The sequence below is a fragment of the Tympanuchus pallidicinctus genome, unplaced genomic scaffold, assembly GCF_026119805.1.
Source record: "Tympanuchus pallidicinctus isolate F22 unplaced genomic scaffold, pur_lepc_1.0 scaffold8, whole genome shotgun sequence".
In the NCBI taxonomy this organism is placed as follows: domain Eukaryota; kingdom Metazoa; phylum Chordata; class Aves; order Galliformes; family Phasianidae; genus Tympanuchus; species Tympanuchus pallidicinctus.
In genome coordinates, this window is record NW_026294802.1 from 50,309,757 (window position 1) to 50,337,252 (window position 27,496).

A 27,496-nucleotide genomic window follows, 5' to 3' on the forward strand; every position below is an offset into this window, starting at 1 on the left:
TCACGCTGACAATTTTCTTCTCTAAATGCATGTCTAAATGTGGACAGAATCTATACCTGTTTAATTCATTACGACTGCTGTAAATTTCACAGGTCAGATATCTGGTCTCGTCCTCCTTTTTGCCAATTTGTTTTTGCAACCTTTCATTTTCTTTCTTGATGCATTCATAATCCTCGTGAAGACGTTCAATGATTGCATTCTTTTTAGAAAGAGATTCTCTTAGCTTTTCATTTTCCTTTTGTTTATCTGAAAGAAGAAACACGTGGTGTTTGTATTGCCTATAACACATTAAAAGCTTTTCAACAGAATCAGCTCTCTTAGAGACTGACAGAAAATAGCAGCTGCTCTTGTGAGTTTTAGGATTTCACTTTTCCAATTGTTAAATGATTTTTTGCTGTATATATTTCCTGTGAAAATACAACATTTAATCCCCAAGACTTGCAAGAGGTTCTTTAGGAGGGCTCAATAAAAACCTATGTACAGCCTCCTTTGCCAATGCCCCACATCTTGGAACTGATCAGAAGGAAAGCATTCAAAAACCAGCGGCAGCAATTTCCCAAAGAAGGCACATTAACTTTGCTAATCCTCCCAGAATAACTTTTTTTAGTTGTTAGGAGGAAAAAAAAAATAATAGGCTTGCTTCTGGGAGTTGCATCCATTCCATCTCATCCCACAGAAATCCCTTCATCCTATCCTTCCCAGTCTTATCCATCTGGCAACTTTATCACAGCTCTCCTCCCTTCCTTGGTACAACAATTCCCCAGGACAAAGAACTGTTGGTAGGGACAAATGCTGCTGCGGCCAGAGAGCTCCACAGGGACATTAAGTCACCCGAAGCGAACCAGCATTAGAAAAGAAAGAGGCAGGTTTGGCAAGGTAACACAAGGCAGAGTCATTCCAACTCCCATCAGTTAGAAAATCATTCCTTCACCTTCAGTAGCCGTGCTGAAAGCACATGCAAATGGTAATACCACGTGCTGCTGACAACAAGCACCTTCAGCCTTCCACTGCTAACAGGATAAGCTAAGATTGGACCCAAGATGAAAGCAAGCAAGAGGTAAGTAGGCAGCTTTCCTCCAGGAACAAAAGGAAAAGAAGCTCAGAGCTCTGGAGACGTGGATATTATTTTAAAACTCAAGGGCAGCAATGCGTTATTCATCACAGTTCTTAATATAAAAAAGAAACAGTGGTATTATCAGATCACATTGTCAGATGTAGAAACAAACAAAAGCTGTAATATTTTAACAAACAGTACATTTTAAACACAATGGTAAGCTGTAAGAGGCACCAAGACGAGGGCTTCAGAACACAGACATGGGGAAAAAAGGATTATGAAAATGGGAATAAAAGGCACAGAAGAAAGAGGGGAAAGGACATATAAAAAGAATGGTATATAAAAAGAAGAATGGAAAAATGAAAGCACACATCAAATGGAAAATGCTACGAATAAAGAGAAAGGAGCATTACTGCTTCACTTTTATCACTGTTAACCCCAGTGTGAGTGCTTATGGCTGAGCATGGAATTTCAGGTGTGGGAAGAACGGTGAAGGTAATTTAATGGACTGTAAATACTTCCTTGTTTTCTGATTTGGAATGAGTTGCAGTCTACTTCTGTAAAGCAGAGTTTTACATTTTACCTCTGGATCCTTTTGCCAGCATTGCATTCAGAACTTGATTTTGCTTTCTCAGGAAATGTACTTCAGAAGTGAGAGAATTATGCTGCTCTGAGCCATGGATAAAATTGTTTGCAGAACCTATAAATATGTACATAAAAGATGATTTATGAGTCATCTCTAGGTCATTAAAGATTAAACTTTCCAGACAAGAACAATTTTTAAAATTGCAGAAAAACATGTTATGAAAGGTATTTATCCCCTATGTGTTTTGAAGGTTATCCTTACAGGCTGAAAGACAGTTCAGGTTAATGCCAAGTAACCTAAAGCTCTGCATCACAAGTACCTCTCATTGCTGTGCAGCCATTACCCAAATTGCAAAATTATCCCTGCTAGTCTGTAACTATCAGCCAAGAACGCACCAGGACAAAATGCAGCAGTATTTTGTGACATTGCTATTCTAAAATAATGCAAACTGTACCAAGGTTTACCTGTATTTCTGCATTGCTCTGTTCATACAAACCATTGCAGAGACGGCTAGCTTTTACAAATCAATTAACAATGGCTAATGAAGGAAGTAATGTGATGTTAATATACACGATGCCATTTCAGTCCAGACTGTAAGCGTGGAGTCACCATCTTTCCCTCCAGTTATAATTTATGATGCTAGGGATGAAGTCTCATACCTCTTTATTTCAGATATTTAAGGTTTATATAGCTGAGCCTGTGTTGATCACCTTGGGCTTCCATCAGTGGTTATGGGGAGGCACAGGAACCCCCAGAGAGGGACACATCCTCTGCACATCCCTCTGGGGAGGAAATGCACTGTCCTCCAAAGGGAGGAACTTCTTGCCAGTGCCTCCAAGAGGAGCTGTGTGTGACTGGATTTTAATGTCTGACTGCTAGAAACTCAGGGTTGGTGAATCCTACTATGAAGGTCTCACATGGATGTGAGTGTTGAATCCTGTTGTATCCACATCAGGTGAACTCCAGCCTAAGTAATCCTCACAACGTACTGCATTTACACTACTCATCCCACATTGATGTGTACAGTACACCTTGAAAACTGCCATATTCCATTCTCAAGGCAGCTGCCTTGCAAACACAAGTCAAGTAACTGTTATTGCCCTTTATAACCTATTTCTAGTCAGTAAAGCACTTCAAAACCCACTGGAATTAACATTACCATTAAAACTATTTTTCAGTTGATTGGTTATCCCAGCATCTACTATACTTTAGTGCTCGAGATAACTGCATGAGTATCAACTGTTTGGTTAATAGAGAAATAACCAGCTGGCAGAAAAATTAGTGGAATGTATGAGGAGGATGCCTTTCAGCTCTGGCAATTCAATTCAACTGGATGTGCTGCACTTCCTCTGAATAATCTCATTTTATTGTAATCCCAACTGAAGCTTTTACCAACTACCTAACTGCGATGTAGTGTGCCATGATATGCACCTCTTGTCATTACTGAAAGACTCACAGGCTCTAGAAGCTCAGCACTAATGGCATTTTACTATCTATATGTTAAAGAGTTGAGGTAGCTACGTGAACTCAAAAGGATTTTTCCTTTCAGATTTTAACAAAGCAATTCAACTTCAAGTGGCAAACCTTGATGGTCTCATCTTGATTCTAATTTAATTTATTGCCCATCACCCAGCTTTATCCTATTTGAAAAGTTATGCTATCACAATCCGACCGAAAAGCTTTAGAATATAACTATTAGTTATCTTACATAATAAGGGATAATGCAGAGCCAGTGGTAATAAGGCCACAATCCTGCAATTTGACCTACTACTGAGACTACTACTTCTGTGCAGAGCCCTGCTGACATCAATTATGCTCTCCATAGATGCAAAGGTCCATCCAGCCAGAGTACAGTGAAGCATCAGGGCCTGCAATTGGGCTACACTTGAGTTTTCATTATGTTATGTGCTGAGCACTACGTGTGAGCACTAAGAAAGCATACCTTGAAGGTTTCAAAGAAGCACTGGCTGAAAGACAGGCACTACAGAACATCACAGCAAAGAGGAAGGGAAGAAGCACTCGTTCCCAATGAAAGCAAAATAAAGGCAAAACAAAGCTGAAGGCTGAGGACAGACATTAGTTGCTTATGGGTTAAAAAAAAGGAAACAAAAACCCCTTTTAATGTTAACTGCTGTTATTAACATTTGAAACATAGGAAACTCAAAATTAAACCTTTGATTTTATTTTGATGCCTAACATTTGAAATGATTGAAGCAATTATTTCAGTTCTACTTGCACTGCAAATCTCAGCTCTGTAGTAATGATGTAGTCATTACCAGCACCTTGTATCACTTATAGAATGGTGGAAGCCCAGAGGCACTCAAATGCTTTGAAAATCAACTTATTAAAAATAGCATGGCAAAAAAAGCGGGCAGGTGTGTGTGCATGCATAGATGCAATATCTACCAAATAGTCAAGAAAAATTCTGTGTGTTAAATTTCTTTGAACACACAACTCAATATCAAACAAATTTAAGAGGCTCTCATCAGCAATTAAGTTCTGTTACAACTTGGTTTCGATTTTTAAAAGAAAACAGAGTAAGGATATTAAGTTAAAACTGAAAAAACTGCTTTGAAGATTATGACTCAAAGCTAAAATCCCCTTCAGCTCCACTTGGGAACCTGTTTTTACACTGAAAGTTAAAACATAAAATAACAAAACCCCACGAACAAAACCCATCTATTATGAAAATAAGTAGCATCATTACTCGAAGAGAAGATATCTGAGAACATGAAAGAGATCTTCAGAACTGAGAGAATAAGGAAGAGCAGAAAGAACACCATAACAAAAAGGAACAGCTGTAACACACAGTTGTTTTTTCTTTTCTTTTTGAAGATTTTCCTCCATGCATTGCTAGGTGCACCAAGGCAACAAGAAGACAGACAGAAAGCATAAGACAGTTTATAAAGAAAATATACTTTCACTGCATTAATGGATGCCCTTGCCAGAATCTTTATGAAGCCGTAACAGAGCTGGAAGTGTTTCAGTGTGGTTATTTCAAGAGAACGGTGTGCCTTTCCAGCACTGTAAATACTTCATGTATGAAATGAATGCTTTTTTTATACACCATTCCAGCAGAGTAAATTATTCCTGAAAGCACACTGCCATTTGTAGCCAGTATCCATTTAAACAACAACAGAAATGGATCACGGGGATGATGTAAAACATAATGAATCTAATGTCAGTATTAGTGAAACTGAGTTAAGAGAAGAGCATAGATGTATTCATTGCCTGCTTCCACTCTGAGTAATATTACATATTAATCAATTGTCCTATAGGGAAAAACTTGGGAAGGAGAACAAGAAAAGAGCAAAATGTGGGAAGGTACGTCTGGTGCTGTGTGCTTGAAAGGTGCTAGGAAATGGTCCTGAGTGGGAGCCTGGCCACCATCTCATGACAAGTTTTACATGCACCACTGAGTTTTCAGAGGTGCCAAATACTACCAAGAGAGCACAGTAATTCTGAATTTGCATGTTTATTTTTAGTCTTTTTCATCCACTGCTTTATATTACAGTTTGGAATGAAAACCCACACTATGTTCAAATTTCCATCGGTTTGACAGGTACTTCTCATTAAAAACTCACAATGTCATTTTGTGTAGAACACATTTATCATAGAAATCACTTCAAATGACAGGTTGAACAACAAGGCCCAGGCTCTGTGCTCTACTGTGGCTATTCGTCCCTTATGTACACAAACCTGGCTTCAGAGGCAGTCATAGAGCTGCACAGAAGGCACTGTGCTGTACGTGGAGCACTGACCACCCTGAGTACACAGGGAGGAGAAGTATGAGAGCTAATTCCACAGCATTCTTCCTTCATATCAATAGCAGCAATGTAATTTAGTGCAAATAGCCTCCTTTTTTCATACTGGGCTTGGGCCCAACTGAAATTATGTTGTTAAAATTGGCTTCCTCACCTGCAACTGCCCCCAGCTGGACGTGGCAGAGGATTAAGAGGGTGACATCCTAACATCCAAGACCATTATAACAATAATGATGTCCTAAAGGCAAAAGGAAGCGGGCTGTTCTCTGATAACAGAACTAGAAGGTCATTCAATTTTCTGGGTGAAATTCAACCACAGTAACATCAAATGGCTTAAAACAACCTGGTAGCACTTCGGTCCTGTTCTCTTAGCAACACTTGCAACTGTAGGCTCTGTGGTGTATCCACATCCCACAGAAGCTCTGTGCATCTGTATTGCTTCAAGGAATGGAGTTAAGGTTAGGATTAGGCATTTGTTCCCTCAGGCTTCAGGCAGAAGAGGTGGATTTAGGTTATGAGCAGATAAATTCTTACCTTGATCTAGCTCTTTGTCTCTTACTTGCCTCTCAAGCTGCTTCCTCAGTCTCTCATTGTTTTTTATGGAGTATTCTAAACGCTGTCTCAGGATTCGAATTTCATTCAGATACTCCATTAATAACTCTGCATGAACCAAGAGATCACTTCTTATTTACAAGAAATTCTTATTTGGACCACTTCTTATTTAGTGCAAATGACTGTATCCCTCTCCACTGAGCACTCCTGTCAAATCTAATGTGTGTTACGACACACAACCATTCAAAATGTTACACACTAAGTAACTGTCTCCACAACAGGCATTTCTCCATTTGGGCCCAAACCACACATGTCCTGAGAACTACTCTAAATGTTAACAATGGTCCAGTTTTCAGGCTTTTTAAACATCATCTTCCTAAAAAAACTGTAGCAGATGGAAATAACATCTAGTTAGAACATTGCCTACATTCAGACATGAATCCAAAGCTCTGCAATACAGCCAAACATTCAGACTAAACACACTAAGAGTACACATTCTTCCTTGTAACAATAGGAAGCTTACTGGAGTAATTCAGATATAAATTTGACTTTGGCTCACACAATGCATACCTTAATAAATAAATCTGCTCTATCAAGTTTCATTACCATACCTGTTCCTTCTTGCTTTGCCATTCTACAATTCTTCTTCCACTGGCTGTAAGTTTCAGCGTTACCCAGGAACTTATCTGTTTTAGCTGTCACTATCTTATTTGCCAGTTTATCCATGTCATACACTCCTGGTTTACTCTGCAATATTTTTCTCCTGCACACGACGTGCTATCTCAGCTATTAAATTTTCATTGCTGCCTGTAACAAACTGCTGCCAGCACCGCTCGTGCTTAGCGAAACTATCCAGGTCAAACGTGACACTGCTTATTAATTATGCAGCACTTACAATTCTCAAGGAAACACAACACTGGCTTTTATAAAATTAGAAAATCTTTCTTTTTCAGTGCAATAATCTCTTGACAATTGTCTATTTCCCCTCATAACTTGTCTATTTAAAGACCGTCTGGAGTACCGTAAAAGATGATAGTCTAAAACAACAAAGACAAAATATCGTAGTTAATTTTGTTTCAAACAGGAGGTAGTTCAAATCGTTGTCATCTCTGTATGCCTTATTACTGAAATTGCAATGATTATGCAAGATACTGGAAAGCTGGAGCAGACAAACATTCTTCATTATTTCTTAATTAGTTCCCTCGTGTCTTATTTATCGCAGTTTCCCCAATATCTTCGTTGGGAAGATTGTTACCTGGGGGAAATTTGCTTGGCAGAAGTGCCAGTGTGGCATGCTGTCCTTCTCCTAGGTCATGTCTGGGCTCTGGTGATCCGAGAGATGACTTCTCTGACAAATCAAAATCAGACAGGCTATGAAGAGCAGATGGTACAGGTGATTCATCCTTAAGCTCCTCATACATCGTGGCATTCTTCTCATTTTCCCTTTTGAGACAGGCAACATGTTTTAAAATGTAAGAATTATTCTATTATTTTGGGAGCAGGAAAGACAGCATGGTATCATGTTTACAAGACAAAGGTAAAGCAAGTGATTTTAGGTGACTAAACATTACAGAGCACTATGTTAGCTGCATGTATCAAGATTGAAATCCAAACCTCACTGAAGTCAGCAGGAACAACCAATGAATCTAAAGCCCAGTGTTCACACTGCAGCACAAGGTGGTCACCTCTGTGCTAAGGGGACCTCAAACTGCCTTCAATAGGAAGCTGAGGACTTCTGTAGCACAAAAGAACCCCAGGCTGGCAGAAACCCAGCATATGCAGCCAACACCTGCTCTCTTCACCTTCACCCTTATGCTACTTTCTTCAGCAGAATGGTGTTCTGACAGTGAAGTACAACAGAACTGTATACTGGTGCACCAAGATCACACAACCAGAAAAGCTACCCTTTCTAGCAGCTGCAATTAAGATAATACCTAAATACACACAGTGGCATCTTACAGCACAACAGCGAACATTTTGTTTCTTTGTGAAAGGGAAAACCTGGCAACACGATGGTTTGCCTCAGTAATTAAACCATGCATTGGTGAAATACTGGCAGAGGTTGGTGGTGGACGCCCTGTCTCTGGAGACATTCAAGGTGAGGCCAGACCAGGCTCTGAGCACCCTGACCAAGATGCAGATGTCTCTGCTCAATGCAGGAAGGTGGACCTTTAATGATCCCTTCCAAATGATTCCATGATTTACTAAGTAGAGCAAAAAAAAACTAAGCTTGTTTTCTGTGTATATTTTACTAACAAAATGTATATTACTGAAACAGGCAGCATAAAAAAAGTCCCCTCCAAAAAGTAAGACAGTTAGGTTGGGCTGCAAAACACTTAAATAACACTGAGTTGCACTCTTACCTTTGAGCTAATTCATAAAGTATGGTAACTTCTGCACCTAGTGACTCTCCTGCAAAGCAAAAGCATCTGATTAAAGAGAGAGACTGAGAATAATTTTTGCTTCCCCTCCATTTCAAGCTATTCAAACACAGAATGGTAAATTAATGAGAATTTAGAGAAGCCAGTGGATTCTCAACACGCTGCGCATTCATGTCAAATATGTACGTGAGAAAAACTACTTAGAACACAGCAACAAAAGTTTCTTTGAGTTCAAAAAAATGACCAAGGAAGGACTGAGCAACATATGTGCCAGATTTTACATAGATTTTAGTGTTTTAGTTAGCAGACTGAGATGAAATATCCTGCTACATGACAAAAGGATTAGGGGTACTACTACTGCCACTGCTACTTCAATAAAAATTACACAAGAACCATTCCAGCTCACTTGGATGTTGGCCATCTGGAGCCAAGCTAACAAGCTGTCCTTAATAAAGGAGCACACACAGGGCTCTGCCTGCGGTACTCTCAGTGGCACAGTGTGTAAGCACACACACAGCTCAGTGCTAGAGACCTGGGCTCAGACACTAATTTGAATTAGGAAATAAGAATTGTGTCGTGTCACCTTGGCTCAGCACAGTGCAAAATTTTTGTGCAATTAAGCAAAAGTGGCAGGCAAGAGTTGCACAGCTCAGATTTCAGGGGAATGAACTGAAGGTTAGGATGGAAATGCAGAGACAGACGGCTGTTTATGCACCTTCTTTACAGTCAGTTCCTAGTAAGCTGGATGTTCTTTATCACCCTACAAACATCATTTTATTTTACAGTGAGATTCAGTGCGATTCAGTGCAATAGCATTGTGTTAGATACATTGAATTGTCTCAGTTGTCAGTGGCTTTTCATAGTATATAGGATACCATCTGTTGGCTCAGTGGTTTTTTTTTGTTTTGTTTTGTTTTTAAGACATTTAATGTTTATTCACTGCACACTCTTCCTATTTTTAATGCAAGGAATCTCTGTTGCCACCAAAATCACTGAAGACACTCAATCTTTTATTACACTGCTATGACACACTGCCCGTTAATGCCTTTTTCTCATATACAGCTCCCTTCCATGAGCCATCACAAACAGCAAAATGCTGCAACTATCTTTAAAGAAAGACAGAATACAGATCATTGCAGGGCTAGGAGCTGAACATTTCCAAACAAAGGGATCTTCCAGAAGCAATGTCAGAAAGACACAGGGGGTCTGGGTCCCTTTTTTTAGGGCAATTCAAGTGCTTGGCTGAAGATGTCCGTTTTGCAGCTGACATCTGCAGAAGCTCTACCAGCTGGGTGACAAACAGCACCATTTGCAATCATAGGACTGAAATTAAAACTTTAATAAACTATAACCACTGGGTTTTGAGCAGTTTAAAATCCTCTAAGACAACTCAAAATGGAAGGTGTCAATACAGAGGGCAACTGCAAAGGTAAAGCCCAGTCTTTTTGGATCTTCCAAGCCAGTCCATCGCATAACACATCCAGAAGCAACCATGAGAAAGCAAGGGTTTCATTTCCACAGACACAAAACTCTACACGAACACGCTTCAAACAAGCACAAAGCTTTGCTACTTACCATACAGGAGTTTCCTTTCCAGCTTTTCAAACAACAGCACACTTTGATTCAGCTGCTCACGGAAGCCTTCAGCAACGTAATAATCCACATCACTGGCTTGAAGCAGTTCCTCAAAAGCCTTAATAAGGCTCGTCAGATGCTGATGGTAAGTGACACAGCCACAGCGGATCTCCTTAATTTGGTGGTGTTGAATGGAAAGCTCTTGAGCTTGTGAACGAACTAATGAATCATATCTGAGGAAATGAAATTATCTTTGAAAGTAATTTTCTGACCGTAAATAACATTTAAATATAAATAAAAAGTGAATTAAATTTATATTTCTAAGCTATAATTTTATGGGACTCGATTTTCTTTTAAAATGCTTTTATGGCCACAAACGCTTTGTCTCTAAGTGCTGAGTTTTGTATCTGTGGGCATAACTGGTGGTTATTGTCCCTCACTTAACTGCTTCATTTTTAAGATGTGCAGAAACTACAATGAACTGGATTGTCTGCCTGAAAGTAACACAGATTGCATCGAAGGTGCCAAAATAAATAAGGCAGAATACACTAAGAGAATGTTAAAGAATACACTTATTTTTTCCTGTTATTATTATTGTTTTTTACTCAGCATGCAAACTTTCTATACTGGCCACCAGGAGCACATTTGACTTTCATCCAGCTTGATGAATTCTACACATCTCTGCATGCTTATTACCAAAGACACGACCATGGCAACCACTGCAGTGTTCAAACTCTTCCCCACAAGCTAGGCTCTACATATCAGTTCAGAACAGTTGAATTTATTCTGCACTTGTGAATGTAGACATCTCCTTTATATTGCAACTATCTGTAGCACAGATGCATTCCCTTTTATGGAATCAAACATCAGCGGATCTGAAAAAATGCAGGGAGTCAAAGAATAGAGGGCATAAACAAAATTTATGATGGTGTGGGTTGTTATGGCATTTTTATTGTCATTTGTATAGGGAGAGACACATAATTCATTTTGGGGTCTGTCATTTGTGACTCGTGTCGTTGTTCTACACAGTGGCCATAAAAACCTCACACAGCTCCATACCTTCCCATTCCTTAATTCACACAGTTACATCTCCCTTTGTAATATGAAAGAGGTGTACTTTCAAGGAATGTAAATTTATACATGCTATGTAGTAAGACTGTATTTTATGACAGTAATACTAGAAGATAAACAATTGTCCATGTTGCTGGTTGCTCGCTGTCTCCAAATATTTCTACCCAAGCATTCCAAAGAAAGCCAACAGGATGAATACCTTTCCTTGTAATGCTTCCTGTTATTCAATCAGCCCTCAAGAAATTAATGACACTACAGTCAGGGAAAAAAAAAGGTTGGGTCTTATGAGCCCACATTTTATGTCTGTGATTTCTATATATGCTATCAGAGATGCTGCCCCTAGTCCTTCCATATGAAAAATAGGACTGATACTTCCCAGCCTCCCATAAATGATTTTCTAGCTTACAAGTTTATGCCATAAAATTTCATTCATTAATTTCAACATATATATACTTCTACATCCTTCAAAGAAGGCACTACAGCACACAACTGCAAAATAAATTATAACTAGTCTCAAATTCTTATTTTACACATAAAGTGTGGTCACACAAACAGAGGGTTTGTATGAACATGTCAGCCAGCTTCCCAGGGAAATGTCTGTAGCTTAGTGGGACCTTCCATTTCCTTATGCATGTCAATGGACAGAAACAACCTCTGAGTGATGTAAGGTCATCCCACCTCATAGAGTAACCAAGGATATTTGAGTTTGCTCAGGAGAGGATATTTCACTGCAGAGCTGTGGGCCTGAGGTGTGGAAAGAGATCCATAGCATCCCTACTGCAGGCAGTATGAGCTTTTCAGTAGTTCTGCACTAAGAAATATAGTAATTTGTACTTCAAGATATCTCTTTATTAAATGCTTCAGTTCTTTTATATTATATTAGTAAAATTTATCATTTAGTGCAACACAGTTGTACGTGAATAAAATCTATCACTTGGTAGTGCTGTTTAGAAAAAGGAACCTGAAGCAGTAACAACTTTACTCACTTGGATGGTGATGTGTCTCTCAGTTTGTTTTGAAGACTGTACACGTCATCAGGATGCATATCTGCAACCAGCTCTTTTTTGAGGTCTGTCTCATTAGCTGAGAGTATTTCCTTAAAGTTTTGTGCTGGCCACAAGGTTTGTGCTTTTGAAGACTGTGAATTCCTATTTTCGGTGTGAATCTCACAATCCTTCAGCTGATGTAAACCAGGAAATGGTTTGATTTCCTGCATAGCTGTATCTTGTACAAAACGTCCTGCCCCAGGCAAAGCTGCATCACTCAGCACTGCACTGGAAATACCACTCAATAAAAGCTGGTCAGAGGTCTGTAAATGAAATACGAACATTTTGTACTTTTCAAGTTCAGACTGCATACTCTTAATTCTTTGTTTCAGTTCTTCTGTATCATCTACGACTTCGCAGTCATCAAGTGCATCTGTGCTTGTTACACTCGATTTGAGAGAACGAAGACACTTGGAACCTGAATGTGCTGTGGCTGAGTCAGTGTCCTCATGTTCCACTGAATAAAGCTCTTCATTTATTTCTTTTAATGAATGCTGGATATTCACATCACTAATGTCATGATGATTTTCCATTTCTGAAAAACAGGAGGCTCGTGTGTGAATATTAATATTTATTTATCTAACATTCTGCTCTTAACAGCACTAGAACGAATTCATTTACTTCTATAATGACTGAATAAAAATGCAGAATAATTACGAACTGCACCACACTTGTTTTGGCCCTTTCACCCCTTTCTGTGATTTGCCCATTAATTCAACTTGAACATCAAATACTGCAAACTCCTTATCAGCTGTCAAATAACCAGTACTGAAAATAAATCCACTTTCTTTTCCCAAAAGACTGAAGAGTACTTTTGGTACATTCACTTCTGAATCAGAGACACTGACGATGCCCACTTCTTTCCAGCCAAAGAGATGATAACTTCAGACATAAGGCAGTGAGGTTTAAAAGCTGACTGCATGACCTTAAATGTGTCTTTCTAAAACTTCTAATCATATATTCTTTTTCTTCTCACTTCAAAATCTATGTAAAACCATTTGGAGCAAAAAGTTGGTGGAATTTTAAAAGGACTATTAACAAAACAGTAAAATTTGAAAAAAGAGTCTTTAATAACATCTTTTTTAAAATGTGCTCAAAACAAAATTCATTAAAACATTCACTGCTAAAGGTTTTACCAGCACTGATTTGGCATTCACAGCACATCTCTTGGTTGTCTTTGCCACTCTAAGTAATGAAATGAACGCAGACTCAAAGCAATAAAAGTTATATATATTGCTACATATGCTCTGTGTTAATAGTTCTGCGTGTGCTGAGGGCTGTAAGTATCAAAGAAAATGGTATTTTCTGGTTACCAATAAATTAAAGTCTCCCCTTCTATTAATTCTGCAAAAGATCTTAACTACTTAGAAACTCCCTTCTGGGAGTCATTCACTGATGTTGAGTAAGTCTGAAGATTTTCAAATCCCTTTTCATGAAGAATGAATGTGAATGCCCAAAATCTGACTCAGGATAGTATGTTTGAGGGGACAGCTGTATGTGAAGTCTTAGGTCAAGCAGAAGGATGAGATAATAAGAACAAAATAACCTAAAAAGAGGGGGGGGGGGGGGGGGGGGGGGGGAGAAAAGGAAGCTAGATTACTGGGATATCAACATATTTGAAATTAAGGGTAGATGATATTCTCTGCAACACACAGATTGCTGAACGCCATTTACATCATTCCAAAGGCAAAAGAATCACAGGACCGAAATGCTTCTCAGAAAGCATTCAGGTATGAATTCAAGAAGACACAGTGAATAAGAGATGCAACATGAAGTTCATTCGCTTCTCTTCTTCCTTCCCTACCTGAAAGGCACAACCCTTTGACTTGGAAGTTTATTTCTGTGGAAAGAGATGCAGAAGGGCTGTGGACTGAAGTACCACATGAACTCAAAACTCTACAAGCCTGACTTGGGGAGTAAATGTTTCTGGTTAGAATATGGCCTATAGCTTTTAATGAAACACTGTCCATTAACAACTAAAATGCCCTATGTGTGTACGTGTGTCCATGCACACAGAGCATGAGCTTGCAGACTGACAGGCTTCAAGGACTCTTATGAATAAAAAAAGCCATGTGATCAAAATTGACTATATCCTCTATCTTGTGAACAACAGGTTAACTTCGTTATTCAAGCCCCTCCATAAATGACTGATACACAGTAATAAGCCTATTTACATTTTCATTAAATGATTTCATTAGGTTTCAACCTAGTTGAATGCCTTCAAATAATTCAGATAAGCAAAATTCTGTCATTCGACTGCTTCATTCCAACAGTTTTTAAGTAGATGCAGAAGCATAAATATATAAAAATATATGTATTTAATACAGAACAGTGTTCAGAAGCAAGGACGTTAACAGCAGAGATCGGGGTTAGGCACACAAGTCACTGTTTTTACTGGTATCCAGATTATGAATTCCTGTGACCCTTCTGAAAACATAACCCTTAACTTGGATTCTTAGAGCAATTCATCCATACTAGCCAAGTAAGCAAGATTTAGAACTCACAAACAATGACAAAGGAGACAGCTACCTGCAGCAAATTACAATATTGCAAAACTTAGCAGAAAATAGTTTCTTTTTTTTTGTTATCCCCTATAAATGCTCTACCTTGACAGTTCTGCTGATTTCTGTACATCACATATTCCTTCTTGCCCCCTGTATCGGCATCCTGTGATTCAACCTGGGGCCCAGTGCTGCCTGCTTTGCTGAATGAGTCACCTGGAGAGCAGCAGAGCAGGGAACAGAAGGCAGTAAGTGAATGGAAAAAAAAAAAAACACACCCACAAATCCAAACCTGATCTCACAAGTCAGAACTGGAAAATCATGAAAGGAACGACTCCTGAAAACCTGATACAAATATTATTGGTGGCATGCAACAGGTTTCCCATTTCTTAAAGCACTTGACTAAATTACAAGAATAACTACTGAAGAATGTCCAAAGCATCTTAACAATGAATAAAAACAAATATTTGCAAGTCCCATTTGTAATATAACTGCTAATCAATTTTTAGTGCATTTTCAGATGTCTCATGTGAAACCCAGAGAAAGGCTGAGAGGTGCGACCTGCTATAGGGAACCTGCTTTGGCAGGGGGGTTGGACTCTATGATCTCTGGAGGTCCCTTCCAACCCCTACAATTCTGTGATTCTGTGATTCTGCGTGTCTGCTGCTCCTCTGCAATCTTCCATTGCATCCAGTCTCAGAATTAGTCTGTAGTACAATCATTACCCTCTACAGGATAAAGAATCCCTCTACAGGAATGGAAAGGAAATCTCAGCACTGCAGTATTCATTTCAGGACCAGTCCAAAAGCACTTTCCCTCTCAGAATTCTCCATAGAATTTGCATCTATCAAAATTAAATGCTACAGTCCTATCAACTTCAGCATTAACAATTAAGTCATGCCATATCTGACCCATCCCACAATGTTACCCTTAATGCAAAGCCTCTCATCTTCTGCTTTTGACAGCAGTTCACTTGGAACTTGATTTAATCTTATTTCCTACATTTATGTCTTCTCTGTCCCCCAGTTGTCCTTTACATCTCTACCCAGTTCTAACCTTACTAAATGCATTTCTCCTTTACCACTCCAAATCTTTATATAGTACCCATCGTTCTCTGCCTTACAAATTTGTCATACTTTGCTGATGCAGACACTTTGTCAACAAGTGAGTTTAAATTAACCCAGCCACGCTGGAAACTGACACGGCTGACTTGACTGATCAGTTGAATAGTAGAAAAATATATTTACACAGCATAAACAAATACAGTATTTTTGTATTCTCCTGTCTCTGTTACAGTTTTCATTAGACTTGGAAGCCCACGCAAGAAAGTGTTGAATTACCTGAACACTGACATGTATGTGTGCACATGTGGGCACCCTGCAAAACTGCCATTTATTCTGCACTTCATGCCACATATGCAATGTGCTTCCTATTCCATACAAAGCTGTTTTACATTCTAGCAGCAAAAATTCAACTAAAAGAAAAAAAAAACAACAGTGCTTCTCAAGACCTACATACATATAACTCACTACTCAATAAGATCTTAAGTTTAAGCAGCATTTGATGTGTGTAAAAGTGACCTGTTTTCACTTTCCACAAGGAAAGAATCCACTATTTCAAGCAGCACTGTAATGTCTGCTCTTTAAATACAATTGCTTATTCACCTGTCACTAATGTGCTCTCCTGTGCAGGCTCTTCTGGCAGGTCTGCAGTTCCAGACTCGTGCAATAGCAGCTCTCCATTTGCTTGTGGTTGAAGTTGCTTGGTTTGAACCTCACATGCCTTCAGACCTTCATAGGGTGCTCCGGTGTGATTCCAGAGTGCTGAATGCAGCCTGTGCACAGAGGAGCTCACAGGCCAATTTCCTACTGGCCTGGATGATCGTAGCAGGACGGGCAGCCGGGACTTCCTCAGCAGATGAGCAGCATCAGTCTGAAAAAGGCATTGAATAAAATAGGTTAACAGTTAAGTATGGGAAGTAGAAACAAGCATTGCAGGAAAAATAAAGATTTTCCAGCAATATCAGTCAGCTGTCACATGAAATTGTTTTGAAAATAAGACTGTAACACCCTTGCATGGAAAACAAATATGCAGTGAGAACAAAAAACTCTGTTCCGCCGGTTCAGTTTTCTGAGTGAGTGCTGCTAATGCATCCACAGCCACTGGAATGGCTTCCAGTCCATGAAGTAAGACAGCAAATTCACCCAAACAAAGGATTTTGGTAAGGAGGTCATCAACCTCAAATTTTTGTGTGTCCTAGGAAAATAGCTTATTACTCAAACTGACTTCTGTTACTACCCACTCCAATGATTTGTACCACACGTGACTGCCAAGCAATTGTTTCCCTCAAAACCTTTTTTTTCTGTTTGTTTTGAAGATCTTTCTAATTTTTCCTAAATTCCTGAACATATTTTCCTTTCTTCCTCTGCCTCCAGGCCCTACACCTCACCCCAGCCCTTTCTAACCTTCGACCAAACAAACAGAGCTCTGCATCAGCTGCAGAAGAAATGCGCTCTGCCTGAGAGAAATTACTGATGAACATGAACACTTTTATCACCCACACACTCTATACATCGCTCTTGCAGGACTCCATCACCTACTGTAACTGACATTCCATCAATGGAGTTGGGAGGAGAAACTCAATTTCTTAGTGGAGATCACAGCACGTCAGCTGCTCACCTTGTGAAGACACCACATAAAATAAATGCAGCCTTGGTTAAGCCATAGAGCATAAGATAGCACTATCTCCAGAAGGATAAAAACATGCTATATGTTGATGGAAGTTATAGAATTGTGTGTAATAATAGTAATAAAAATCAATAATAGCATGTTCAAACAGATTTAGTTTATTCTTTTGCTGTTCATTTGCTCCACCAGCATCATCAGGCCCTGTAATTTCTTTTACCACCCAATGTATTCTGAAATACCTTTCCACATTCATTTCTTAGCAATTATAGTCTTTACACAATTTAAAATAATAAAAAGCAAGTCCCATTTTCATAATGACATCCTCAATTCGTTTTCTACGTTCGTGAATACAAATATCATTTGGAAGCTGAAAAATAAAGCCTGTTGAGATGAACTTTTCTAGCTTTACTGAAATGCTCTTAATAGTGTCAAATTATTTCCACCTGTGTCAGGGCTGTTGTATATACACACACATTGCACAGATTACTCTAAGTTCAATTCAGCAGGCTATATGAAATAAAAGCCATTCAGATATACCAGTGTATTGCATTAGACCAAACAGGAAGAATTTTAACCAGTGCTGAGGTTGCAACTCATCTGGCAAATGATGAATCAAAATAGCATGCTAAAATTTAACAAAGACAAGAACTTGAAATAAAGAGGTGACAGTGATCAGAGTTGCAGAAAGAACTCTTGGCATTTCTCACAGGGGGCAGGCAGGTCTCCATTTGCCTCCAGAAAGACTGTCCTTCGTTCCTGAGAGGTGACACCAAAGACACCATGTGTGCTTTTACACAAATCATCACAAGTAGATCTGCATTAATAGGCCAGCTGGGATCTCCAAGCCCTCCCCCTACCAACACAACTTAACTATTTGTTACCAGCTGCCTTCATCTCCTCAAGTGTTTCTAAAGCCAGCTGCTCCAGGCAGCCCCAAAAGAGAGAGACCAGTTCCTTCGTGCCTCCAAAGGACTTGGTCAGAGCAGCCAAAAGACGGAGGCAAAACAGTCAGCCTGCCAAACACAGCTGACTAAATACCCAGCAGCCTAAAAACACTAACAGTCACAGAATTACCAAATGGGTTGGGTTGAAAGGGACCTGAAAGATCACCCAGTTCCAACTCCCAGCTGTGGGCTGGTTGCTGCATCCTGTCCCCAGCTCAGGCTGCCCATGGCCCCCTCCAGCCTGGCCTTGGGCATCACCAAGGATGGGGCACCTACTGCTCTGGGCAGCACTGCCACGGCCTCACTGCCATCTGAGTAAAGAATTCTCTGCTAACATCTAACCTAAACCTTCCCTACAATGGCCCTAAGAACATTCCTGTTATCATTATCTTTTCTACCCACTTATTTTTTAAAAGATAGAAAAATTGCAACCAGGACGGAAAGCTTGAAAGTCTGGGAATGTAACTGAATCTCTGCCAGCAAACAAACAGTTTGATTACGTGTAAAACGATTAGTGAAACAAGATGTTGTTTCTGTCAGCTGCATACATGGGTTTTGAATTCTAAGAATTCTCCATAGGGTTTCCCAGGAACCAACAATGCATGACAAAATCTTAACGTCCCAAACCATACTGAGTTGCTTACACCAGTACAGACAACACCTCTAGGTTTACAAGCACCCTCTTTTAATGAAATGAAGACAAGGAGAACAAGCCAGAACAAAAATCACCAGCTGTCAGCAACCTCTTGATCACTAAAGTCACAGAAAACATTCTTTGCAGCAGGTGCTACAACATTCTCTATTAGAAGCACACAAAATCAACAACAAGATTCTTCTTTGCCTCCCTTCCAAGACCTTCAAAGATTTCTCACCTTAGCCTCTCCACTCGCTACTGAAACAATATGCAGGAACCCTTTAGTAGACATTACTTTGTCCCCTTTTTGTTTGGGATCACAGAGTACCTGCTTGCAAAAGGCCTGAAAACTTTAACGGCACAAGCAAACAAAGTCTGTGCACAAAGCAGATTCTGTGCTCTTAGTTCCCCAAACAAATACGAAGAACTGACCTCCCAGTTTATAAAACTTTCAGACATCCCTAAGAGAGAGACATGATGGTAAGATGTTCATAAAAGCACAGAAGAAAGATTTGAGTTTGTTGAAATCCACCATTAGTGCTTCACCTGTGTGCTCTGAGATATTACACAAGTCTTCTAGATCTCACTTGCTACTTACACTTAATAAACCAGAGGTTCAGAACACCCTGGTTCTGCACTTTATGAGCATCTATACTGAGATATGAGGCAGCACAGAATCAGGCCACTAAGCTGTAATCTATGTCTCTATCCAACAGCTGTAATATTTACTGGTGCCTAGATTCAGTGAGGAATGAAATTCCATTAATGTTCTAAGGCATGCTGAAGGATGAAAAGCTCCGAACATTAAGAACAATTACCTTACATATATTTAGTGTACATCTCTCTTTTTAATTTTAAAAATTACACAAAAGCAAAATCTGATATTAGAAACGACATGTACTTTTCTCTTTGTACATCTACTCCCTGGGTACTAAAAAGAGAATCTTAAACTCACTTCAGTTGTTCTTGGAAAAAAGCCTCTTTCATGCTGTTTGCTCTTACACACGTTCTCCTGCTGAAGTTCTCCTTCTGCATTTAATCTTGAATATTTTGTTCTCCCTTCCGAGGCTCCTTTATTGTCTTCACATTTGAGTCTCATGACATTTTCCTCTAAAGTCATTGTTTGTGTAGCTGCATCTTTCTGTTCTGCTTTCAGCAACTCAATATCCTTATTAATCTCTGGCGTTGCATCTGCATGGAGCTTCTCTTTCCCATCAAAAGTTGATTTTAATTCTGCTTGCTGCTTTAAGAATTTATTGGCTTGCTTGAAATGTTTGAGTTCAGCTCTTAGTTGAATGATCATTTGCCTAAGATCTTCTTCATTCTCTTTCTCTGTGTCTTCACTTGAATGTTCTTGCTCAGTTGTGCTCAGATGATCTAACAGTTCATTTACAGTTTTCATTTGTTCTTGTCTGCTATACGCAGGAAGGAGGAAGGAAAAGGCATGAATTTTGATTTTTATTTAAGCAAACAAGAACACCTTCTAAGAAACACTTTTGCAGCATCTTGACATACTTGAAATTCCCGGGAGGCTTTATTTTATGCACTAATGAATTACTCACTAATGAACAGAGGTTTTGAAACATTTTCACAGCGTGAATTGTAACACAAATTATCTCATCAACACTTTTCTTCTATTCATGACCATATATGCTCTACCAGCCCTCTCCTCATCCATGAACAGTTAGTAAACCTCTAGTAACTAAATTAATTGTTTACATAACAGCAATAGAAGAAACAGGAATGTATTTTGAAATGAGTTTACTCTCGGATTTAAATACTTCAAAAATAAAACTCCCACCAATACACAGGAGGCTCCAGAGGTTGATCTCTTTCTTAAATGGGTCCCTTTGTGCTTTTCTAATGTAACATGGAAGCTGGAAAAGGAGAAAGCAGCCAAAAGCCTGCCGAAATAGCTCACTACAGACCACCGCACTGCCTCACAGACCACCAGCGTCCATTGACAACAGTTTTGAAAACAACACTGTACATGAAACTGAAGCCAAATAAGCTGCACTTCAGGCATAAGCAAGTCTTCAAATCCTACAGATGATATCATGTGTCCAATAAAGAACAGTTTGTGCCACTAAACATATAAACTAGCATTTTAAACAACTGTATTTATATAGTTAGCATTTGAAGTGCTACAGACTAACTAGGCTCTTTATGTCTCTGTCTGGCATCTAATGTCATTAGTGAGAATTAAGTTACCCAAAGTACAGGCTCATCACCAGCCAGTCTGGTCATTTATATCTGAATACAGAAAAAATTACACACTAGAGAGCTAAAGATGATGGTGTTGGAATCATTAGCAGACTTTTAAGTAAAGTTAACAAATAAAACAATGTTATGTGTTCATATTCTATGAGTAATAACCCCCTCATTTATCACTGACTGGTGCTTTGACAGCTAAGATCATTGGAGCTCTTGGAGAGTTCTGATCAGCAATGTAAAAACACAGAACTGCTTGAGTAAAGCCAGCTGCAGTGCATGCTGAACACAGAATAGGATTTGACTTGTGTAACTCCACAGGAAATTCTGCTACCAGCACTGCTGAGTGCTCAGTATATGGAAGGTCATTGCCATTACTCTGAAAGCACAACACTGATGGGCACAGGAAGAAAAAGTCATTCAATACTGTATACAGTCATAACACTGTGGAAAGAACAAAGCAAGAAAAATGAGAGTGATCTCCAGGAAAGCTGTAATTGAGTTTTCAACCAGAAGATTAAGTGGTTTAAGCATAAAACGGGAGGAAAAAAACCTAATAAGGGTGTGTTTTTTCTAGACACCTTGTTTGGTATTGTCCAGTTCCTGCATTTCAGCTGGGAACTGACTGCACTGTAGTATAACACACACACACAAATAGAAAAGACAGAGGCCACGAAGGGTACCAGCAATGTCTAATCAGAATTAACCCTCCAGTCACTGTAACTCCATTTCTACCGTCCATAATTTCTCACTCATACCCCTTCTAAGCAATATGGATTCACTCCCTTCAGCACACCATCATTTACTGCCCTGTGTTTTCAGCTATTTTAGTATCATTAAAACAAAAAAATAAATAAATAAAAACAGAAAGCAGTAGCATGTGTTATCATCTGAGTCCTTTAGCACTGCTAGTCCCCGCTCTGAAAACATTCCTCTGTACAGTAAAGCTCCATGTATCAATAACTTTGGGGAGTTTTTTTTTCTTGTAATGGTTTTTTCATAAGGATTTCTACTGATAGTATATTTCCTAATTACTTAATTGCATGATAGACTAAAATGGCTCTGAAGGCGCCTTGCCAATCTCTCAGGTAAATTAGACAGTGCCATTATCTAAATTCACTTTAGCAAAATTACTTTATTCTCTTCTCAAATAGAAATACTGTCAAAAGCAGTGCATCTCTCTCATACTTACGTAGATTCAAGTACAGATGTTCTATTTTCTCTTAAAAAAGATGTGAGCAAGTTCATCTCTTCTGTTTCATGTTCACTCATCCCTATTCTGCCAAAGTGTTTGCCAGTTGTATCATGTTCAAGCTGAGGCTTATTTGGATTCCTATAATGTCCATCTTTGCAGAAACTCTCTGAATAGTCTGATGGAGTTATCTGTTAAAAAATTGCAAATATTTTCTTATTAGATAGGTATGCAATGCTCAATTAAATTAAGGGCTGTAATCTTTTTGTAATCAGGTTTTCTAATTCCTAGTGCCCTTTATCTACATTAAGAAGCATCCACAGACATTTCACTGACCAGTTATTAATTGAAAAACAAATGAACATCTATTTCACATGATTAATTCATACAGATCAATTGTTCAGTAGTAAGTAGACTTCCCTGAAGGTATTTATCTATGAATAGGTATGAAATTTCTGGAATGCTGCCTGCACATCCCTGCTAGCTTTCTAGTTACCTTTGAATCATTTGTCTTTACAGTATCAAATTCTGTCCTGAGATCACCAGGCGCAAGCTCTGCAGCAAGGATAGGATAGAACTTAAACTATTTACAAACTGCCAGCTTCTTGCATGGAGACTTTGTTTCTACATGGGTCCTCTCCAGTAATTCAGCATTCCTTTACCTCAATGGGAGTCTTTTGTATCAACTACGTGAGTATATACACCTGGTCCATGTCATGCAGTTTCATGGGTAGGCATCCCATTTAGTGAGACACTAAAATGTTTAAGAGGCAGGAGAATCATTACAACATTTACCTGCTTATCCACCTCAGAAGGACAATCCATGGGTTCATGAAGGCATATCTAGTCAACAGAGAAACACAGACATTACAAACAACAGCATGTCTCTGTGCTTCAGCACAACCACTCCAAATGTGTCACTCTGTGCCCTATTTTAGCACCTCACCATTTTCAAACTACTAGAAATGTCCAGCAAATGACACTTTATGATCTTCTGAGGTTCCTTTTAACTTGAATTATTTAAAGATACCATGATGCTTTGGAATGATCAGAGTACAGCAGATTCCAGAAGCTTTTGTCAAGTACACAAATGTCTCTAGCAAGTTACCATGACATCCAGTATTCCAACCCAGAAGGATCTCAAATACTTCTCATCAATGATGGCAGCAGACAAACCTCACATCAATTGAACTACAGACTTTTTAAGGAGAAACACAGTGCATTCAGTGCAGTCCTACCTGACTGTCCCTCTCATAAAACTGACTGCTCTGCATCTTCCTGTCATTGTCACCATCTTCAGTCTGCTTCACCTGCTCTTCCGTTATTTCAAGAAACTACACAAAGTATGGAATGATGTGAAAATGTAGCACAAAAGAATACTGTGATATGAAACATGCATAAATAAGTCAGTGACATGTCTTAAAAGAAAACAAAAAAAGCCTGCAATACAAAGTAACAAACACCAAATTAGATTTCTTCAACAAGATCAAAGAAAATTAATATAAAAACCAGGAATTATTCATATTACAGTGAAACCTTATTTTATACATTACCTCATTGTTATTTAACCCTCTCCCCTCAGATATTACAATAACAAGTGAGCATCTTTTAGGCTCTCCAGACAAACGTCCCCTATCTTCAGTCATGTTCTCACTGTGCCTATTTTATTTTCCCACTGCCAACATTCACTTTTCCTTGTTGCACCATTAGGGCTTTTCTCCAGCGCCCATGAAACAGACACTGGTCAAAGAAAGCACATGCAGCTTTCTAGAAAGAGTTACAACAGTTACATCTGCTTTGTCTAGCCTGAATTTGCCAGTTTGCAGCAAATGGTATTGAATTTACCTATGATGAGGCCCTTGGAGCTGTACAGCATAAGCAAGCTTTGGTCTCTTTTGCTTTTTTTGCTGATATATAACTAAGTACTTAGTAATGCAGAAGAGTGAAAATAATCCATTTACATCCCTGGCTACATTCCTGTAGCTCACAGAGTAAAACTGGTGCTTTCTGGGGGAGTTCTTGCCTGCACTGTGGTATGAATTTGGCAAAATTTAGTATTTTAGCAACACTTTGGAACAAAGGTTCCCAAACTGTAGCAAACCTGAGCCAGAGAGCAGCTCCAACCCTACCCAGCTGGGAAGAATGAGCAGCAGAGCACCAGAGGAGAAGCACAGCACAGAGCCTCTGAATCACTGCAGACAGCATCCAAACAGCTCCATTTAAAGAAATCTGAGCTAAAATTTCAACCAGACCGGACATTTATATCATTTTGTTTATAGCATCTTTTTTCAGTCTAATAGAAAAAGATGGTTATTTCAGACCTTTCCTGCTAGAACATCATTAAAAATAGGGAACATGAGTGATGGTAAATACCAACGATGCTGTGCCTAGGATGTCTAAACCACAGGCAGGATATAGCATTGGTACAGCAGATTCAGACTTGCACTAGATTCCATTTTTTACCCTTAAAGCACTCTGCCAATAACATAGCACTGCTGTGTTTAACAGTCGTGTGGAGCTACAGAAAAATTAACTTGAGACAAGAGGAAGCAGAATCCTGAGCACGCTCACAGAAAAAGCAGTAAACTAAGAGTAAACTATAGGTACAGAGACTGAGATGACAAATTGAAAGGAAAGAAACTGGAGCCTAGTGGTTGAGATGTGATATTTATAGTTTTGATGGATACAAAGTGTGGAGCTGAAACTTGGGACATGAAAAGAAAAACCTGCTTCCCTGGTATCACGTGCTGTAAAGTCTCAGCTCTCAGCACGTCCATCCAAGTGCAGACAAACAGGATTCTGCAGGGAGTGTTATTTTTGCTTCCTATGAACACTGGGAATTGAACACATGCGTGGGTTCGTTGTTTTTATTTTTAATTGAGCACAAAAGGTGCACATAAATGTATATGGGAAATAAATGAGAAAAGCTTTCTTTTTTAATCTTCCGATCTCTAGCACTATAATCAGCTCTAATGGTTTTAAGTAACTGGATGGTGCAGTCTATTAATATATTTGCCTTTTACTATTAGAAATCCATATTCAAAATTAACTTCTAAGTCACGCTTCAATTATCTTGGTATTTTCACTTAAAACTTAGTTTTCCAGGACAACACAAAGTAAAGGCAATCTGAAAATCAGAGCAAGATAGGCAGAGCTGTGATAGACAGCAACAACATGCATTTAAAAAGACAGCTTTTCATTGCAGTCATAGAAAATCAAAAGCCCAACCATATTTGCTAAATATGACTAAATTTCATTTTTCCATGTAGGGTTTGATAACCTGAATCTACACATTTGTGTATTAAAATTCAACTTATTAGCATATGCAACTTATCCTCCTAATGCAACTACCTCTACTGGCTCAATATTTCCTTGCATACGAGTTTCCCAGGCCAGTATTGGACTAAATAAGTGGTGCTGTTCAGAACAGAACTCTTATGTCACACCAACAGGTTGCAGCACACCATAACAAGGAATCGCTGCAGTTTAAGCCTGGTTCTACGTCTGAGATGCTGAAAGGAAGCTTTCTGTGCTCCAAGGAACATAATCTAATGCTCAACAAAATATTAGAAGCAAATAAGTGGCTTAAGGACAGAAAAAAAAGTCTGCTAAAAATAAGCAGCCTGTTTAAAGTACTTCCTTGGGGACTGAAAACCTTTTCCTAAATGAACCACTGATATGCTTGGTTTGTAAAGATCCCCGGAGCCCTGAAGGCTGAAATCACTGAGGCTGCTTGTCTCAGAGAAAGCAGATGTTCAGAGGACAGCACACAAACAACCTTTTTCTGCTCTCCTCACTCCCTTCCAAACACAAGGCCAAGAAATGGAGCACCGGAGGCTGCCAGGCCCCTGGGAGATGCCCTGCAGAGACCCCAGGATGCACATTTATCTGATCTGTGCTCTGGCTTTCGGAAAGAAAAGAAAGATGGGTTCATTTTAAGAACCTGAGAAGGGTGCATGCTTCTGTTCCTGTCCCAATTCCTGTTTAGCATCATCTCAGCACTACCTGCCAACAAATCCTTGCCCAAAATACACACAAGAAATAGAACATGGTCTCTCTGACAACTGTTATTAACATGCAAAATACACCGTTGTCACAATCCCTAGCCTGGAAACGAGATAGCCCTTTATTGCCAAGGCTGATGAAATAGTCCCTTTTAAGCTAAAAGCATTTAATCACAGCTCCTCTAACTTCTGAGCTCTACAGCACTGTCATCATACTGACACGCAATCAGATGTTACCAAATTTTACATTCCTATGTCTGCTACAAGAATTTTGGGGGTTTTTATTTTACAGGCTTCTTCACTCTTTGCCATTCCACATCTATTTTCACGTAGGCAGCTTCCTAAGCAGCCTCACACGTTCCACCCATGCCGAGACAAACGCACGGTCACGATATCCTGTCATGATAACGACACCAATTCCTTCGGTCTGAGCCATGGCATCAGTGGGGGTGCAGCACCCTCTGCAGGACGGCACGGCAAACGACCAGGGGAGACACCCACAGAAAGCACAAGCACTCTGAAACGGGTTGCCCACAAGCTTTTCAGTGCAGAACCATTACAACAACCTGAAAATGTATTATTTGAATACAATTCACCACGCTCCTAAAGGCTGTTCTGTAATTTAAGCATATTTGCGATTAAAATATATTTCAAGTAAAGGTAACAAAAGCATGTCTTGAAACTGAAAAGCCAAGAATATTTTGTGATTTCTGATGACACCAAAGGAATTTGTGCCCTGGACTGATACAATCACGACAGGACGTTGCTTACTTGTAAAGCAAAATTAACTCTTTCTTCCTCTTCTAAATGAGGAAACCAACAGATGGCAGACCCAATAAATGTTTTAACATACATGTCGTTTCTTTAAAATCTACTAAAAACATCTCTGAACACTTGCTGAATTGAGATTGTGAGATCTTGTGTTAACCTCTTAAATTTACTTCCATCATTAATTTAAGTTCCTATAAGGAATTAACGATCTCAAGTCCCCAGGTTTTATGGTCATTCTCACTTATGTAAACCATTCCACAAAGTACATTAGAGGTGAGACTCAGATTCACTGCTTTAACACTGAAAACCTACCTCACTCTGGTTTAATATCTTCACTGCTTCCTTCCCTTGAGAATCTGTTGTGAAGAATCCAAGCTGTTTCATCTTAAGTTCTTGATTAATTAACTGCAGGTCCTTAACCACCAAGAGAAGATCAGTAACCTAAACAACCAAAGGAAGAACAAGCAAAACTGATAGCAACCATGCTAGTACGAAAGCAAATTATAATATATAAATCTCTAT

General features: G+C 39.2%; 1 protein-coding gene across 4 annotated transcripts in view; it reads right to left on the bottom strand.

Annotated features, from left to right (window-relative positions):
* The window catches only part of CDK5RAP2 (CDK5 regulatory subunit associated protein 2), a 72,609-nt gene that overhangs the window by 10,379 nt on the left and 34,734 nt on the right, over positions 1-27,496 (bottom strand). For 2 of the 4 annotated variants that reach the window (XM_052667413.1, XM_052667414.1), the window contains exons 18-31: positions 27,287-27,415; positions 23,438-23,533; positions 22,995-23,042; positions 22,200-22,390; positions 19,752-20,211; positions 16,195-16,462; positions 14,636-14,746; positions 11,970-12,564; positions 9,913-10,145; positions 8,320-8,368; positions 7,212-7,399; positions 5,939-6,064; positions 1,638-1,754; positions 57-246 (exon numbers count right to left, since the gene is read on the bottom strand). In XM_052667413.1, coding sequence (XP_052523373.1) covers positions 57-246; positions 1,638-1,754; positions 5,939-6,064; positions 7,212-7,399; positions 8,320-8,368; positions 9,913-10,145; positions 11,970-12,564; positions 14,636-14,746; positions 16,195-16,462; positions 19,752-20,211; positions 22,200-22,390; positions 22,995-23,042; positions 23,438-23,533; positions 27,287-27,415 — 2,801 coding nt within the window. The remainder of the gene's footprint in view (positions 1-56; positions 247-1,637; positions 1,755-5,938; positions 6,065-7,211; positions 7,400-8,319; positions 8,369-9,912; positions 10,146-11,969; positions 12,565-14,635; positions 14,747-16,194; positions 16,463-19,751; positions 20,212-22,199; positions 22,391-22,994; positions 23,043-23,437; positions 23,534-27,286; positions 27,416-27,496) is intronic. The other 2 variants (XM_052667416.1, XM_052667415.1) reach the window with 2 other exon arrangements.